This window comes from Myotis lucifugus, unplaced genomic scaffold (genome assembly GCF_000147115.1).
Source record: "Myotis lucifugus unplaced genomic scaffold, Myoluc2.0 scaffold_54, whole genome shotgun sequence".
NCBI lineage: Eukaryota > Metazoa > Chordata > Mammalia > Chiroptera > Vespertilionidae > Myotis > Myotis lucifugus.
The window spans coordinates 1,659,752-1,678,036 of record NW_005871102.1 but is presented as its reverse complement, the minus strand read 5'-3'; the positions used below and the strand labels follow the sequence as shown (position 1 = coordinate 1,678,036).

At 38.4% G+C, this 18,285-nt stretch overlaps 1 protein-coding gene across 6 annotated transcripts in view; it reads right to left on the bottom strand.

Annotated features, from left to right (window-relative positions):
* Nucleotides 1–18,285, bottom strand: part of RABGAP1L (RAB GTPase activating protein 1 like) — a 417,083-nt gene that overhangs the window by 58,689 nt on the left and 340,109 nt on the right. The window contains exon 1 of one of the 6 annotated variants that reach the window (XM_023753955.1): nt 10,356–10,780. The exons of 4 other annotated variants lie outside the window; for them this stretch is intronic. In XM_023753955.1, the coding sequence (XP_023609723.1) occupies nt 10,356–10,466 (111 nt within the window). In that variant the 5' untranslated portion in view covers nt 10,467–10,780. Of the gene's footprint in view, nt 1–10,355; nt 10,781–18,285 lie in introns of those variants that run through there. One more of the 6 variants, XM_023753954.1, reaches the window with a different exon arrangement.

Sequence of the window (18,285 nt, the reverse complement as noted above, 5' to 3'; positions counted from 1 at the left end):
TCAAGTCGATGGCAAATTATACTACACATTTACAGATGGCATTAATACTTTAAATGGAAGATATTATTCCTGTCTCTTTAATAAGAATGAAGCTGTTCGGCCAATACCTGAGAGGGAAAGTAATTTGCACCTCTCAGGCAGGAGCAATAAAAATGATTGTTTTACATGAAAGAATAAAATTAACTTAAGTGAGACTGTTAGGTTGGAGGACACTGCAGAGCGTTTGGCCTTCTAATCAAAGGTCATATTTTAATTAAGAGAAATTTTGCTGATTCCAGTATTTATCACATGCATGGTTTTAGCACCACCTAGGATATGTAGAATTCTAAATCATCATAATGATTGTCACGATCTATCCGCTTGGAGTATTTTAATAGATGGCTCAGTAAATGCAGTTGGGACCTTCCTCTCCTCCCACTTATAATTCTTGGCGTGTAATTAAGGAGGGGAAATTACTAAGGTATCTTTAATGCACTTGTGAGATGGCAGGATACATGCATTCAAACGGGGCATTAGTGATTTGGAGATATTTTTCAAATCCTATACCCGAAGAACAGCCTGCAAAGGATCTGCCACAAACTGTTAAAAACACACCTATAAATGAGCTGGCTATTCCTAACATTAGGACTGTTCCCAGGTGGACTTCTGAGTAGGGACAGTGGAGCCCAGTTCTCTGAAACTTAGCGTCCTTAAGACATCTGTATGGCTGCTAGTTGTGGGGATACTGACTAGAGCTGTACCTGGCAGTGAAACATCTCACAGAGCATCTGAAAGGTTTGTAATAAAGTCTCTAACAAAAATAAAAAATGAAATGATTCTTTATGTCTTGAGACACCCATATGTTCAAGAAAAGGCCTTCATTGTATATCCCTACATTAACAATTATGCTGTATGCTGTGATTTATGCAGGAATATGTACTAGTTTCTCTTTTCTTTTTTCCTGGATGAAATCATAAGAATCCCTTAACAAGGAGTTTATTCCATCTTTGGAAACCACTTCTTATTACCTAAACTAATACATATTATTTATTGTTTTACGGATAACAGGAGTTATTTGGATAGAATCTGAGTGGTAAAATTATGAATAATTTCTGTGTTTTAGTTTTTATTTACATGTATTTTCCAAATTTTCCATCATCATTATTTGTCATTAATGAGAAAAACACCCTTTAAGTTACAAGATCTTTAGGAAATAGACCCATTTGGCCAGTTTCACTTTAAGTAAATAGATACACACAGCTACTTCTTCTGTAATATGTATTCATCAACTTTATTACATTATTTCCCTACTCAAACCTTCATCTATAGAATTAAAAGCATCAGTTCCTTCGCATTACATACCAAACCTTCCATGACCCAACCTCTCCTCTCACCAGCTGCGGGAATATTTCCTCCCACATTCTTGCCAGGCAGACCTGCTACTTCTCTCACCCCCGTGTCCCTGAAAGTGCTATTCTTTTGATCTGGAACTTTCCCTCCACCTGACCACCTGAAAATTTCCCTTCTTTTCTTCTTTCCCATGAGAATTCTACTCAACTCTTCCACCTTTGAATTGGCACAGACATACACTGCTGGTGGGTAAATAATGCATCCTTTAAGTTGGCTCTACCTATCAAAATCACACATACACATCCCCTTCAATCCAGCAATTCCACTCTGAGGAAATTAACCTATAGGTACACTCACACGCATTTCTGAAATGATGAGGTGCACAAGATTTGCAGCAGCAAAATATTGGGAAGAACCCTACATACCCACTTATTGGGAATTAGCTAAACATATTATAGAAGTCCATAGAGAAATACTATGCAGCTGTCAAATGAATAAGGAAGCTTTGATGCACTGACACAGAAAATCTCCAACACATATTGTCAAGTGAGAAAAACAAAGAGCAGAACATGAATGGAACACTATTTTTGAGGGGATAGCATTTTATATTTGCTGAAACTTTTTTTTTTTTTAAATATATTTTATTGATTTTTTACAGAGAGGAAGGGAGAGAGATAGAGAGTTAGAAACATCGATGAGAGAGAAACATCGATCACCTGCCTCCTGCACATCTCCCAGTGGGGATGTGCCCGCAACCCAGGTACATGCCCTTGACCGGAATCGAACCTGGGACCTTTCAGTCCGCAGGCCGACGCTCTATCCACTGAGCCAAACCGGTTTCGGCTATTTGCTGAAACTTTGAAACCCTGTGAATATACTACTTACTCAAAAGGTAAAACTGTAAAAGTTTAAAAATCAAAATGCTAAAACAAAGTGTTAACATCTCTATGAAAATATCTTCATTTCCCACACTCCCCTCCTTCATTCCTTTATTCGTTCATTAGAATGAATGGTGAAAATGGGTGAAGGGGGTCAACAGGTACAAATTTGCAGTTATAAATAAGTCCAGGGGGTGAAATGTACAGCACGGTGACTAGAGTTAATAATACTCTTTATAAGTTTATTAATTTATTGCCCCTCTTAAGGTAGCTGAACTTGGAAAGCATTATGTATGTCAGAATTCCTAATCAAAGAAAAAGCGTTAGGAGCCCTATAATAAAGTTGATAATAAATACGCATTTATGTTTTAAGTTAAAATAAGTGTTTAAGTTAGTATGTAGTATTTTTTATGCTTCATGTCCTGAACCAGCAGAGAGGCATTAAAATAATCAGAGCTAGTGTTATTTTTGTTGTGAATCCTGTTTATAAGCCAACTTGTAATCGTAGTATTGAGTCTGAATGCTACAATTTGATTTCATATTGAGCTTGAGCACTGTGGTGAGTTTTTAATGTACTACTACTGCCTTCTTTGGAAACCTAATCATTTGAAATTTCTGTTAACCAAGCCTAAAATCTGATTCTTTAGATTTTTAAAATACAAGGACATCATGTAAGGAATAAAACCTAAATGCCTTCTGCTGACTTACAGAGCCCTCCATCACAGTCAGCGGCTAACTTCTCCAGCCTCATGTCTTACCACTGTTGGCACCTGACTCCTGGTGTTCCAACCACACTGTTCTGTTAAATATCAAGCTCGTAACCACTCTGGGGCCTTTCTCTCAGAGGTTTCCTCTGCCTGAGCTATTCTTTTTCCTGACACCAGTGAGGTCCTCACTGACTATCCAACATAGAGCCTTCAATTAATCACTTTTGATGACATCAGTCCATTTTAAGTCTCTGTTGATGACATCACTCCATTTGAAGTCTCTGCATAATACTGAGCACTAGTAGATAAGTGATATCATTAGTATAAGATTCAGAATTAATATGTTTTTCTTGTCCACAAATGGATTCCCAGGGCCAAAATGATACCATAGCACCCAGAGGCAGAGTACTTTTGATTGATTATTAAATTGAATACGAACATGGGCATAAAACAAAAACTAGAATAAGATTTTTTTCAACCATGGCGAACAAGCTATGATTTTATAAAGCAGAAAAATAAAAATTTAATGTATTATATGTTTCATGTCAACTGTTCCTATAAAATCTTTCATAAAACAGATATTTTGAATTAACTTACAAATTAACCTCACCCCCAGAATCAAGTATAGAAAGATTATTTTTCAATATATGAAACAGGATTAAACGTAAAAAAGTTCTAATTATTGTCATAGAAGCTAGTTTAATGATTTCATATTTATTAGCAAAACAACCTACATAATTTCTGAATAGTGAATTACTTATAAAGTCTTCCTCAAAGTTAATCTTTTATTTTAAGATTTTGTAAAGGAAGAATCAGTGTGGAATAATATCAACAAATATACATATGCCTCTTACTATGTGCTAGGTAGTCTTAAGTGCTTTATATGTATTAACTAGAGGCCCAGTGCAGAAAATTCGTGCACTCAGGGGAGGGTCTCTCAGCCCGGCCTGTGCCCTATAGCAGTCCAGGAGCCCTTGGGAGATGTCCAACTGACAGCCGGCAGCCAGACATCCTTAGCACTGCAGCGGAGGCAGGAGAGACTCCCACTACTGCCGCTGCACTTTGCCGGCCATGAGCCTGGCTTCTGGCTGAGCGGCGCTCCCCATGGGAGTGCACTGACCACCAGGGGGCAGCTCCAGCATTGAGCATCTGCTCCCTGGTGGTCAGTGAGCATCATAGCGACCAGTCGTTCCACCGTTTGGTCGATTTGCATATTAGACTTTTATTATATAGGATGATTAAGTCTCACAATCCTATAAGGTGCATCTATCTAACATAATTCCAATTTTACAGACGAGAGAAATGAAGCTTAGAAAGTCAGTGAGCTAGAGCTAGAGGATGGCAAGGTGGGATTTGACCCAGTCTGGCTTCAGAGTCTGTGCTCATCATTGCTCCACTCGACACCATGTCTCCTCACCTAACATGCACAGTCAGACTCTCTCCAAGGAATCTGAGTTGTGATTCAGAGGCAGCAAACTACCGCTCTGCAGAAGACAGAGCTGAAACTCTGAATGCTGTACGTCATCCATATTCTGCCCTGGGAATGAAGAAGCAGCGAACTCGGGGAATGGAAGATAAATAAGAGACCCAAAGTGAGAAGTTAATTAGATGGCAAGAGACCTGTTGGATGCTGGCCAGTAACAGCCAGCTCTGCTGCCTAGCTGAACTCCTGCCCTTGCGTTTAAAGGGACACACCTTCGTGTCCATATCATAAACTGCCTTTCTAGTTTAAGATAGCTCAAGATTTTAGTACTTACACAGTAAGAACCTTAACTCATATCAGAACTGATAACCCAATTGAGGGAAGAGTTGGATCCTTGTACTAAACTGAAATTTATTAAATACTGCCAAATATGCACATGCTAAATAACAATGAGAATAAAACTGTCCAGATAACATTTTTTAAAATATGAATGAATCTTAATTGGTTTTATAATGTTTTCTTCTAATCAATATTTAAAATGTATATCCAGTGAAGAAGTAACCGTATTGATTTCATTGTTCTCATCTCTGGCACATGGAATTGCTCTGGATTTATTTTTTAATTTGACATGCTAAGTGAAATCCATGTACCAACTCAATAAGGAGGAAGAAATTTCACAACGCTCAACCCTCACCTCCCTTCCTTTACTGGCACAGTGCTGCTATTTTGGTATCTGTCAGTTACCAATGCTGTCTAGATATGTTAGTCTGGGTAAACAGCTTTTGTTAAGGGACAGTGTTCTAACCACTGAACACCAAGTATCTTACAGGGACACTGAGGAAACATTTCTAGATGTGGAACATGGTAAAGCCAGAATGGGCCATCTTTTCTCCATTCCATTCTTGATATCCAACTTTCCAGTTCAAGTTGGCACAACAACAATCTTTCCAATTTTATAGGGTGGGAAGCTTACAGTAAGTTTCAACTTCATCATTTTCTCTTCTCATGTAGATCAGCGGTTGCTTATTCCTAAGTAATACTACCATATGTATCCACCAACAGAACCAGCATGTGTGGACTAATTTATTAACTCACACTGCCATTGTCAAGGGCCTACATGTAGATACTTGTCAACTCTTTCCTCCTGCATTGTGGTAATGCCCTTTAAATTTTTTTCCATGGGCAATGTGGCTGCTGTCTGTCTATCCCTGCCAGATTATCGCTGCAGTAATGGATACTTCTACTCAGCTGATAGTTTGGCCCATATAAATCCCTCCTACTGATACATTGCCTTCCCACCACCCTGAGCCTCAACCTAAGACCCACTGTACCATCTTCAGGGCAGAAGGCTTCCAGTTTCCTGTAGGACTGATATCCTGATAGTGATTGCCTAATTAAAGCAATATGCCAGGGTAACCCAGCTAGTCCATGTTCTCCTTTATCCACCCCCACCCCCCTTTCCATCCCTACGGTGCCTGATCTACTCAGCCCACTCCTTCCTTTAGGCCTTGCCCAGTTTGAATAGCCCTTCCCTTGTCAGAAGGGGAGACAATTAGTAAACTCTTTCTCTGTGCTATTTATATGTGACTCACTGAATCCTTACAGTAATCCAGCAAGTTAATTCTATGTCCCTCACTTTTCAGATGAGGAAAGTGAATTTAGAGGAATTAAGTAATTTACCAGGAAGTCGCAGATGTAAAACATGAACTGAGGACTGTGTAACGTTAAAGCCCCCCAAATAGTAACCTCGCAGCCTTTGCATAAGCTGTTCCCCCTGCTCAGAAAGGACCTACTCCCTTCTACGGGCGTCAAGCACCTGGGCAGCCTTCAGAGCCTCACTTACATGCTAAGGTTCCAGTGCAGATGCAAGAAAAAGGGTCCTTGCACTTTGTGTCTGTCTGACTGTAGCAGCCAAAACTCAGTGGGGGAATATAGTGAAAACAAAAACAAAACAAAAAAAAACAACCAAAACCTCACTTACATGCTTCTATCACCACCTTTTGAAGACTTCTTCCACAGTGTTCAATCAGCAGTAATTACTCTACACTTCATTCTATCCTGATAGCAAACATCACTCCCATAAATATTTATTTTGCTTCTCTCTCTTACTTGACAGAACACTGTAATAACCCTGAAGTGTTTGTAATATTACATATTGGCCTCTACTAATACACATGAGGAAGCAACGTTCCCTTCCTAACCACCTTAGTGATGAAAAAGTTAATTCAGAATATAAAGTAACATTTAATCTGAAATATTAGAGCTTGACCAAGTATGCTTGTTCACTGTTCTAACATTAAATCATACATTTTGAATTTAAATACATATTCAAAGTTTCCTTTGAAATGCATAATAAACGTAACGGGTATGATCTTCCTTTATTTATACTGTCAGGTATGAAAATAACTGGAAATGGTGGAGGTGATAGAGAAGAATGCTGGCCATTCCACACAGAGACAGTCAGAAGGAAAACTTCAGGGACTCTCTCCTTTAGCTGCTATTACTCCTGTGTGAGAGTTCTGGCTGCATTTAAAGGTCCTTGTGGTGCAGGGAGGATGGGGGTGGAGGAGGTGAGAATGGGGGGGAAGAGCGGAGAATAGTGGCGGGGAGGGAAGGATGGGGGGAGGACGCCACAATTTTGTCTCAAAATGCAAGCCAGATAATTTCAGCTAGTGAACAACCAAAGAAAAGCAATCTGTTGGATTTAAGGGGAGGCAGGAATACTGTCCAATGAGGCACCTTTCTTCATGTCCCTGGAGTCATTCTGACTATACTGGATTTTCCTCTTACATACCAACTTATTCATGCTGGAATGCTAAAGCTCTTAAGTTCTGCTAGTGGTGAGTGTAGTTTAGTTTATCTTAGTAAATACAATACTGGTCTGGGCAATTTCTCATGTTGTGTGAGTGTGCATGATCTGGAAGACGAGATAAGTTCTGCTTGGCTTCCTTATCCTTTTACTTATCTGTGACTTGTCTACAGGGACCTGCATAAAGGGAACTGTGAATTTCTTGCACTGTCATTCATTTTTAAAGAACCAATAGGATATAGCCACATTTTTTAAAAGTGTGGATCAAGATATTTCTCAAATCAATTTAGTAGCTCATAACTAGCCTTTAAACAATTAAATACATCAGAAAAGAACCTCAATACATCACATGCAGCAACAGAAAGTATTATTTTTTCAAATTTTCTTTTAGTCTTGTGTGAATAATGACTTGAAATGTACTTTTTACTATGAGTCTCCATCAAAAATGTCAGAAAGCCACAGGGCTATTTAAGAACAAGAAAAGATTCAGTTTCCACACCGAAACCACTATACCTAATGGGATTTTTACCATTTAAGGAATCAAGATATCTCACATTATGAAATAAAGTGCAAATACAGAAAGATATTTAATCCTGTACTACATAAACTTCTAAATAGCTCTAAAACTTCTTTGTGATAGTCAACCTAAACCCAGAGGATTGAATGTTAGCAAGAATGTCATTTGCTTCACAATGCAGTAATAAGTCAGAAAGAGAAGAACTTTATCTTATACTCTAGAAAATCTGAATATTTATCTTTTTCATACCATTTAAAGGGTTCATCTCAGACAAAGCAAAAAGAAATTCAACATGAAATCAAAGGCAAATGATAAATATTTTATCCTAGCATAATTTTAGTAATATCTTTCCAGATGAGTTCAAACCAAGTATCACCTCCAAAAGGCTATACGCATCAACTCTTTTAAATTTCAAATCTGATTAAAAAAATTAACTGTCTCCTTAAATTCAACATCCCAACATCTAGATTATTTAAAGGTTTGGTATATAGGGGAATATTTTGTGTGCGTAACATGCCTCTGAGGCATTCCATATTAGTGGCTGAATTTCATATCAAATAAGCTCCAGGTTTAGGAATAGGAGTAGGAGTCCCCTTTGGGGAGCTTAAGTTGGATATATATATATATATATATATATATATATATATATATATATATATAATATTCATATCACCTACAAATGGAAGAGTGTTTCCCGGTAAACACATTAATATTAATTAATTCATTCATGTTCTCTCTCTTCCTGTCTCCTGCAGGCATGTGTACACACACACCACACAAGGTCCTATACTTAATTCAGCACAGGATGCTCCCTGTAACTCAGTCACTTTCTAGCTCTTCAGCCTCTTCAGTCCTCTCCACTGTGTCACTTTACCTCTCCCTGTTTTCATTTCATCTCCCCTTTGGCCTGGAAAATTCCAACAAGTTTTTGAAGACTCATCTCAGACCCCATAAGAGCATCTTGACAAGACCATCAGAACAACATAAAATAGAATTCTGAATTCTTTGGATAAGAATTAATGGCGGAATATTGTGAAATCAATGGACAAAATGAAGTTTTAAAGATTATCCACAACCATGGACTCCCCTATCCTGACTTGGTATTTCTATTGTGGTTGTTGGTAACAATCTCCATATATTGCATATAATTATAAAATAGATTATGTATCTTAAATAGGAAAAGAATGCAAAGTAGCCCTAGCCGGTTTGGCTCAGTGGATAGAGCATCGGCCTGCGGACTGAAGGGTCCCAGGTTTGATTCTGGTCAAGGGCACATGCCTGGGTTGCAGGCTCAATCCCCAATGGGGGGCGTGCAGGAGGCAGCCGATCAATGATTCTTTCTCATCACTGATATTTCTATCTCTCTCTCCCCCTTCCTTCCTCTCTGGAATCAATAAAAATATATTTTTAAAAAAAGAATGCAAAGTAGGCTAGATGTTTCTATACATGAACACTTTCAGAAGTATATCATGGTTTTGTATTTGTTTTGCTATTATTTTTGGCCAGCTGATTCTTTTAATCCCCATCTATAAAATAGCTATGAAAGTGAAAAGTATAGAGAATCCCCATGTATTCATCTCCCAGTTTCAACAATTATCAACACAGTCACCTAGTTTTATCCACATTTTTAACATAATCATATAATTATTGCACCAAAAAAAATTTTCTTAATATCACTAAATAGCTAATTAGTAGCCAAATTTTCCCCAATTACCTTATAGATGTTTATTATAATTCAAATCAGCATCTAAACAAGGTCAGTAACTGCATCTAAGTCTTTTAAGATCAATCTATGAGTGTCCCCTTTAATTTTTCATTGCAATTTATTGTTTGAAGAAATTGCCATATTATATGTTTAATGTTCATATGCCTTAAAATAGAAAGTCAGGATTTCAAACTAGTAAGATAACTGTTATAATATACTATACTCTTTCAGAAGAGTACTATACTCTTTCAGAAGAGTACTATTTTTGTGAAGAGAACCATTAAAAAATGAATAAGAAGTTATGACAATAGTAAAGAAAGCTTGTTTAAACGGTATGGATCACTGATATCTTAAACTCAGTAGCCATTATAAGAATGACATCTACAGAGAAGAAAGAACAAACATTTGCAAAAACTTCATTTTTCTATTCCACCGGGACAGGCACACTAATAAGACCCTTGGAGAACGGTAAAAACAACAACAGAATATTAAGTCCAATCTAAGATTATACTAGACGTCATTTTCATAATAGTTCATAGTAATACTGTAAAGATTCTGAAAGTTATTTGATTTTTAAATACTAGTTCAATTCTCAATGTCAATGTTATGGCTCATGGTAAAAATGTTCCACTTCAAAAAGACTGAATTATTTGTGTGCAAATGAAGTTAGCTCTAATAATCGTATGCATTCATAGAAGGCAAATATATGTGGGGCAAAGTGACGGTATCAACCTCACTAAGTATAAAAGCATTTACCTAAGTTTTACTCCTCAGACACTTGAAATGTACTGTAAGATATAACAGTGCTTAGTTACGTAAATAAATCTCTGAAAACCTGTAGCCCTTGCTGTGGCCTGTAACACAAAGCCAAGAGCAATACTTTAATTTTGATCCCCAGGAAACTATGCCCCAATTGCTGTAGGAGTATAACTATCATATCAGAAAAGAAAAAGCCGGCCCCAGAGCAGCGTGCGAGGCACCACCTACCATAGACCGGGGCTTGCTGATGGCCACCAGACTAGTGAGGAAGTCTTCATCTTGCAGCTGGCTGAAAACGTGGGCGTCATAGGCTACCATAATGGAGATTTCTTCCATCATCTTGCCAGCTGACCTTTCCAGGCAGCAGCTGCTGCTCAACTCCAGACCACGCTGTCCAAGGAAAAATCCTACCGCAGCTCAGTGCCAATGCACACACCCACCTGAGTTGCAGGGGGTGGTGTCAAAAGCCCAGAAGGAATAAAAGGGGGAAAAACAGCAGCTGCTCTCACAGGCTTGTCTAGCAATTCACCCCCAGCAGCAAACCAAGGGAGGTCTCTTATCTACGGAGGAAGTATACGCGGTAAACACCTTCTGCATTCTTGACACGGGCGCAGAAAAATTCACTTTTCAGAAATCTTTTTTAAACTTCAAAAAAGAGAAATTAAGGTGTTTCCTAACTGAAAATATCCTTAAAGAAAAAATTTTTTAATGGATTTAAAATATGTTCTTGGTAATTAGAACTTTTTAAAAGTTTATCTTCTTCGGTGTTATTTATGTCAAGATTCTTCTTCTTGGAGGAGAAGAGGATTTTCTTCCTGCTTATTTCTTCACATTTATAGAAAATAAATAGATGGTGACCTTTAGTGTTTCAGAATGTCTAGCATTCTTGGTGTAGTTAAAAATTATCTCCTTAAGTATGAAAAAAAGAGATCCCTTTTCCCCTCTGAGTATTCTGTTAAAAAAAAAAAAAGTACCAAAACATAAAAATGAAACAGGGACCGCAATATCAATTAATAATCATACCCCCTTCTACCGCAATAACAACACAAACATTTTAAACAGAATTCTTGATTTGGAGAACTGTTTTCTGTTGTTATTCAGAAAGCAGCACAAGGGTCTCATTTCTAAACTGACTGCTTTTCTCCCACAGGAAAGAGTTCTCTTCATCTTTTATGTTTAAGCTCAGAACTTTCTCTTAATTATCCAAATCAGCAGATAGCCAGAACTGTTGGTGCCTTCGCCACCCGAAGTGTATTTAAGTACAGTTGGCAACTGTAAATGACCCTCAATGTGCCCAGATGAAAATCCGAAAGCTGCCCCTGACTATCATTACAAGGCTGCCTAAATTACCAGGAAGTATAATGTATGCTAATTCCATGGGAAAAGCATTAAGTAAATAAAGGGGGAGGACAAACCTCCTTCAAATTTTTCCAATATTTATAATTAAGCTATTATCTTCTCTGCTGTTTACAGATTATGACACTGCAGTGCAATGAGAAACATTATTTGCTAGATTTAGAAATCAATTTGGCAATGCTTGTCTACAATCAAATACAAACACTGGTTGCAATTTTTTGTCCTAATTACCGATAGCAGTGTTATGTTGTGTAAGTTTATTTGCTTTTCAGAAAACAAAACTTAGAATGAAATTTATAATATCTATTTCTCCAGTTTTCCTGAAGTATCTTCACCTAGATTAGCATGATCACTTCAGTAGTACGTGTTCCATGTAAATGTGATTAGGAGAGTCTTGCAACTGCTATAGCACTCGAGAGTAAATACACACCAGTGAAAGGAGTGTGGGGAGCAACCTATTGCTAGGAAACAGAAGCAAGTCTAATAGGCTTATTTAAAGAGAAAATGCAATACTTTACATAAATCCCCAAGATTAAAACAACTTCCAACTGCGTTTGACGCTAGTTGGAACCGGTAAAGCATTTTTACTTCCTATTTTTTCCTACAATGCAGCTTTGTCTTTCAAGCATTATTTTCGTTAAAAATCTTTCCAGCACATTTATCTTAACGCTGACTAACCAGGTAAAAATTAAATGATAGTCAGGAGACAAGGTGTTCTAAGGCATCCCGGCAGCTCATACCTTTTGAATTCCTTTTTATCTTTTCAGAAGCACGTTAAAAAATTCTGCAAACCTCTTCGTGCATCAGAAGATTTCCCATTATCTTGCAGACCATTTTCCAGATGGGAAAGCAATCAATCCCTTTTGCTCTCCTACTTTTCTTTGCTACAGTGACTCAGTGCTTCCACACTGGTATCTGAATAAGGTGCACTGACAAAGACACCTGTTGTCGAAGGTAAAGAAACTACTTCCCACAATGCCCTACTCCCTGCTGGCAACTGCCCAGGGGCAAACAAGAATTATAACCTCACCTAAGCAATTGTCAATGTGCCCTGGAGAGCGCATTAGTGTAACAGTAGGTGATCCTGTTTAAGAAGAGCACTCATAATCCAAGAAAAAAAAAGGGCCAGGAAAACAATATCAAATAGTCTAGGTGTGGTGTATTAAGCGTAAGACACTGAAGGAATCAGGGCTATAAGAGTGCAAAATATTTTTAAAAACATAATCAAAGGTTTTGCAAAGGTAGTTTTTAAATTACATAAACAAACAGAAACTAACAACTACAAATAATTCAGTCCTTTTAGAATTCCACAAGGTTTTTAGGTAAATAATTAGGCATTTTCAAAAGGTAAAAAGATTTTTTTAATTATCCACAGGACTAGATTAAGAGCATTTCATTCCTAAATCCAAGAGGTCCTCCGTCACAGCCACAGTGCATACATTTTCTAGAGCAAGGACTTTCTAAGTTTGATTTGCATCCTTTATTGTTCCTCCATACTTCACTTTCAGAGTATGCAAAGGAAAATTCAAATGATTCCTTTCTTATGCAATGAAATGTATATGTGGTCCCCACAAAAAGCATACCTTCTGAAAACTGATGATCTATTTTAAAAACTGTCTTTGTACTGGATTTTCCCTTTCCTAAAAACATTTCTGCAGTCTCAGAAATACCAGCTACAATCCCCTCCCAAACTTCAGTGGTCTTCATATAGTCAGGTTTACACACAGTCCCAAGCTCCCTGGCAAGACACTTTTGTTACTCTTTTGCCTTTTCCCGGGAGAACTTTGGCCCATTGATCTCCCCTGTTGTTTCTGCAGTCATCTACTTCACACCAAGTGACTCCACTAAAAATGGCACGGGGGGGGGGGGGGGGGGGTGCGAGTTACCTGAGATCCAGGGTGCAGTGCCCACAACACCATTTGCTGCTAAAATTTACCTGGAGAGGATTGTATATCAAAGGGGCAGCAGACAACACTGGCATCCGTGCTAACCAATATATGGTCCCCAGTTCAAGCAGGACTAGCTCGCTGTCTGTCCCAGGGCAAGTCATTTAACCTCCCTTGGTTTCAGTTTCCCCGTGGTCATGCAAATGAGAGGCATGGAAGAGATCAGAAGTTTTCACCCAGCTCAGAAAGAGTCAAGAGCAATGTGCCCAATTTCCCTCCACTAAATAGTCTTCTTAGGCAATTTGAAGGTGGAAATACCTTTTCAGTCTCTATCAGAATAAAATCAAAGGGTAACACTATTCCAAGATGTTAAAAGAAACTCCCCAGAGATGCTATAATGTCTCAACAATTGCAATCTACTTTGTACCCTCATTTGGATTTTCTAATAGTACTCTTTTCCCTATAAAAGAGGACTCAATTGCAGTTGTTACACTTTTTATTAGTTAATCTTTACAGTCTTTCTATTCAGAGGCCAAACCAGCTATGAAATAATTCTCAAAAGCCTCTGGATCTCATCAAGTTAAAATTTTAACGAAGGAAATCTCTAGTGGTTTTGAAGTGCTGTTTTAAGATTTTCACATGGAAAGAGTTTACTCAGGTAGCTGATTTTGTTCCAACCATCATTTTTCTAGGATTATTTTTAACAGAACCATACCTGGGTCATACTGGATGAGTATGAGTCTGATAAACCACCTCTGGCCTTCAGAGAAAACCTATTTATCCTCAAGTGTCAGATTTGGAAACAACCAAAACAAGAAAAACTTGAATACGATGTGCATATTTTTCTATATTTAGTCTCCCCAAATGCAGCAAAGCAAAGCAAAGCAGTTTCAAAGCAGTATTTTGTTATCCACCAGTCAAAGCAGCAAATACATTAAAAAACAACAACGCAAATTAAAAAATGATCTCACCTCGCAAGAGTGGCTGTAAAGGACCTTTTCCCATGCCTCAGGTTCTATTTGTTGAACATTCACATCAAAACAACCATAAAATCAGGATGAGAAGGAAAAGAAGACAAAGCTGCCACGACAGAAATATGGTCTAGAGGGCAGAAAAGTTTTCTGCGTCCCCCACAGGGACAGGTGGAGCCCTGTAGAGACTGCTCATTCTTCCCGAGTGGCCCTTGTCTAATTGAGGCAGGACAGTAAGAAGCCAGGAGAATTCCTTGGCAAGTGGAATGGGGAAACTGAGACATATGGCTGATTCAAACTGGCCTCATCCAGCACCCTGACTCACCTGCCTCCTTTTCTCTTACACTACCATTCCCTTAAGCATTAAGCCCTCAGGACAATGAAGTTGTGATCAGCATCAAGTAATTTTAGGGGTCTGTTAACTACAGAGACAGAGATTTGGTCAATAGAGATAACATATATGCCTCAGTTGTGTTTCAGCTCAGGCCCAGAAAAGCAGCAAAACCAGATGAAGCTATGCCATGTCTGGCTTCAGGACCAGATGCAATGACCAATGACTCCCTACCCTAGCACCAATTAAGCAGTAGAGACCATGATCCTGAACCCATATGCTCATTTTGATGAGTCAGCATACTAAAGGGCACACCTGGAAACCAGATGAATATTCCATTGAGATCCTCCCCTGAGATCACCCCTAAAATTCCTGCCTTTAGAAAACAGATTAAAAACCCTTAAGACTAAGGACCCAGTGTAGGCGCTCTCTCTCTAGAGCAGCTGTTGCCAACCTTTTGGACTTCATGGATAACCAGTGGTCTGCAGACCACTGGTTGGTGACCGCTGCTCTGGAGCATACCCCAACGCCCCAGTCTTCTTTCTTCAGGTGTGTATCTTTGCTTTCTTTCTCCTAAGCTCTAAGGGAATACAAGAAACTCACAACCAGGGGAGCAATGGACAGCAGCTACACATCCTGGGCTACCCCCTGAACCTGCTTGCAATGGCCCTTCTTTGCCTCCCTAGCTTGTTTCCTGAGTCAACACAGCCCAACTGGCTCACTTCTTCTGCCTCTGTGACTTTCTTTCTAAAAGGCCAAGACAGCTCTCTGAGCAGCCCACTTGAATCTTTTCTTTGAGTATACTTTTGTTTTGCATACTAAATAATCTTCTTGTGCTAGAGTTCTTGGCTCTGAATTCTTTCTTTGCTGAACTCAAGAACCGAGAGCCAACATCATCACACATTACCATCTTTACACATCTTCACACATCTTCCTATTTCAGTATAAACATTCATGAAGTATAAATAACAGTATTAAGGGATCATAACAAAATGTTCATGGTATCAACATAGAGATAAAGAACAATAAGAAAAACAAAATTCTACAAGTACTTTGTTAATCACAGAAAACCAATTATTTCAAGTAGGTTTCTATTTACACTTAGAAGTGCACATTATAAAACCCCAAAATAAAATAAAATGAGAATAAGAAACCATAGAAGTATCAATAGAAGAAAGCTTTTCAGAATATTTTGAATTTCAGAATAGTCCAGTAACACACACTGAGTTTGTACAAAGGGGGAAAAAAGGCAACAGTAAAAGATAAGTGAAATCTTAGTTCTCTTTAAAATCATGCAAAGGTAAGTAAAGAAAACCATTATTCTTATGTCAAATTCCAGCCATTCAGCTCATTATCTTTTCTATCTTTCCTAGCAATTGCTAGGCAAATTCAAAACCTCAGGAAAAAAAACCAGATTCTTAAAAAAAAAAAAAAAATCCCTGAGGTTAAACTAAGAAAAAACAGTGGAACATAAATACTTAACAGTTATACTAGGTATCTTACTTCCTCATTTGCATGTCACTACAAAGAATGAGGGTGAGGTAGATTCCAGACCCTGAAAGAGTAACTGCAACTCTTTCACAGTTCAACTTTTACCTCATTTGTAACTCTAAATCCATAGTCAACTGTTAAAAACAAGACAATTGGGCCCAAAATGGAGGCGCTTATACTAAGCCCCACCCCCATGTCACCAAACAGAGACTTCATTAAAGTTTCATCCCTTCCAGAAATGGAAATTAAACTAGTCAATCAGGAATCACCTGATCAGCACTAGTTAGGTCATCTGCCTGACAGACCTCTAAAAAAGTAAAGTGACTTTGGCAATAACCAATCTGCTTTTTTGCCTAGTATATCCTCCTTGTCCTGCTCCCTTCTGCTTATAAAAGTCCTTCATTCTGTACAGCTCCTCGAAGCTCCTTTCTAGCTGCCAGGTTGGATGCTGCCCGATTCATGAATCCTTCAATAAAGCCATTAAAATCTTTAAAATTCACTTAGTTGAACTTTGTTTTTAAACACAACACATCCGCTTAAACTTTACCTAATTAAACATAAGGGTTTCAAGGGCTGCTACATACCAGTAATCAATTTGAACGACGCTTTGATCGTAAAACGACCAGAATGGGCCAGAAGACACGACAAAGTAATTTTGCTTCATGATGACGCACCATCACACACTTCAAAACCAGTTAAAGACACGTTAAAAGATCTTGCCTGGGAAGTATTAACCCACCCGCTATATTCACCAGACCTTGCTCCTTCAGATTACCACTTGTTCCGATCGATGGCACACGCACTTTTTGAGCAGCACTTCAAAACTTATGAAGAAGTGGAAAATTGGATCTCTGAATGGTTTGCCTCAAAACAAGAAAAGTTCTATTGGGATGGTATCCACAAATTACTTGAAAGATGGGGGAAATGTGTAGCTAGCGATGGACATTACTTTGAATAAAGCACTTTTGATGTTTCTCTTGAAATTATCGTGTTTTCTTTGATTACAAAATCCGCCATTATTAACCGGAACACCTAGTAATATTTGTAATATAGTAACATAATGACTAATATATACTAAAAATTCTTTTATAATGACAATAATCTTTAGTAAGCATTCACTGTCCTAGACATAGAATCTCATTTAATCATCACAAGTCAATGAGCTAGGAGCTATAATTATCCATTTTATGCACGTGGTAACTAAAGTGTGGAGGAGCTTAGTGATTTGACTCAATTCTTACAGCTAGAAATGGAACTGATAGAATTAAAAAACAGGTATGTCTGGCTCCAAAGCACATACCCCCAATCACTGACGGATGAGAAAGGAAGTAAGCAAACATATACTGAGATCAGCATGTGCCAGACACCACAGCTTCTGAAATACTGATTTCTCCTCCACACACACACAGCTCGCACAATACAATACACCAGGTCTGCCAAGGAATGCAATAAGCAGTGATCGGAGGACTGTAACAGAATGAAGACTCTAAAGACAGAAAAGTCTTCATGGAAAAGATGGATTGGGTTTAAACAGGCAAAGTGAAATAATTTTTTTTTAAATTGCCAGTTTTTGCAGATTACATGATTCTTTTTTTAAAAAAAATATACCTTTATTGATTTCAGAAAGGAAGGGAGAGGGAGAGAGAGATAGAAACATCAATGATGAGAGATAATCATTGATCAGCTGCCTCTTGCACACCCCCCACCGGGGATTGAACACACAACCTGGGCATGTGCCCTTGACTGGAATCAAATCTGGGACCCTTCAGTCCGCAGGCTGGCACTCTATCCACTGAGCCAAACCAGCTCGGGCTGAAGTAATTTTTTATAGGGAAAACTAACTTAGCCTGGCCAAAGTGGTGAACTGATGTTGGGTACAGTAAGGAGATAAGGTTTCAAAGGAAGATTTGAATCAACCTGTGGTAGGTTTCAAATATCAGGTCAGCAAATTTGGAATATACTGTCTGTAGGCCAAGGGCAGTCATTAAAGTCTACAAGGTCTAGCCAACATCTATGTAATTAGAGGAAGGGCACATGGTATAACAGTCAACACAGCGGCTCCAGGGTTCAGAATAACCTGGTTTGATACCTGACTCTGCCACATACCAGCTGTGTGACATGAG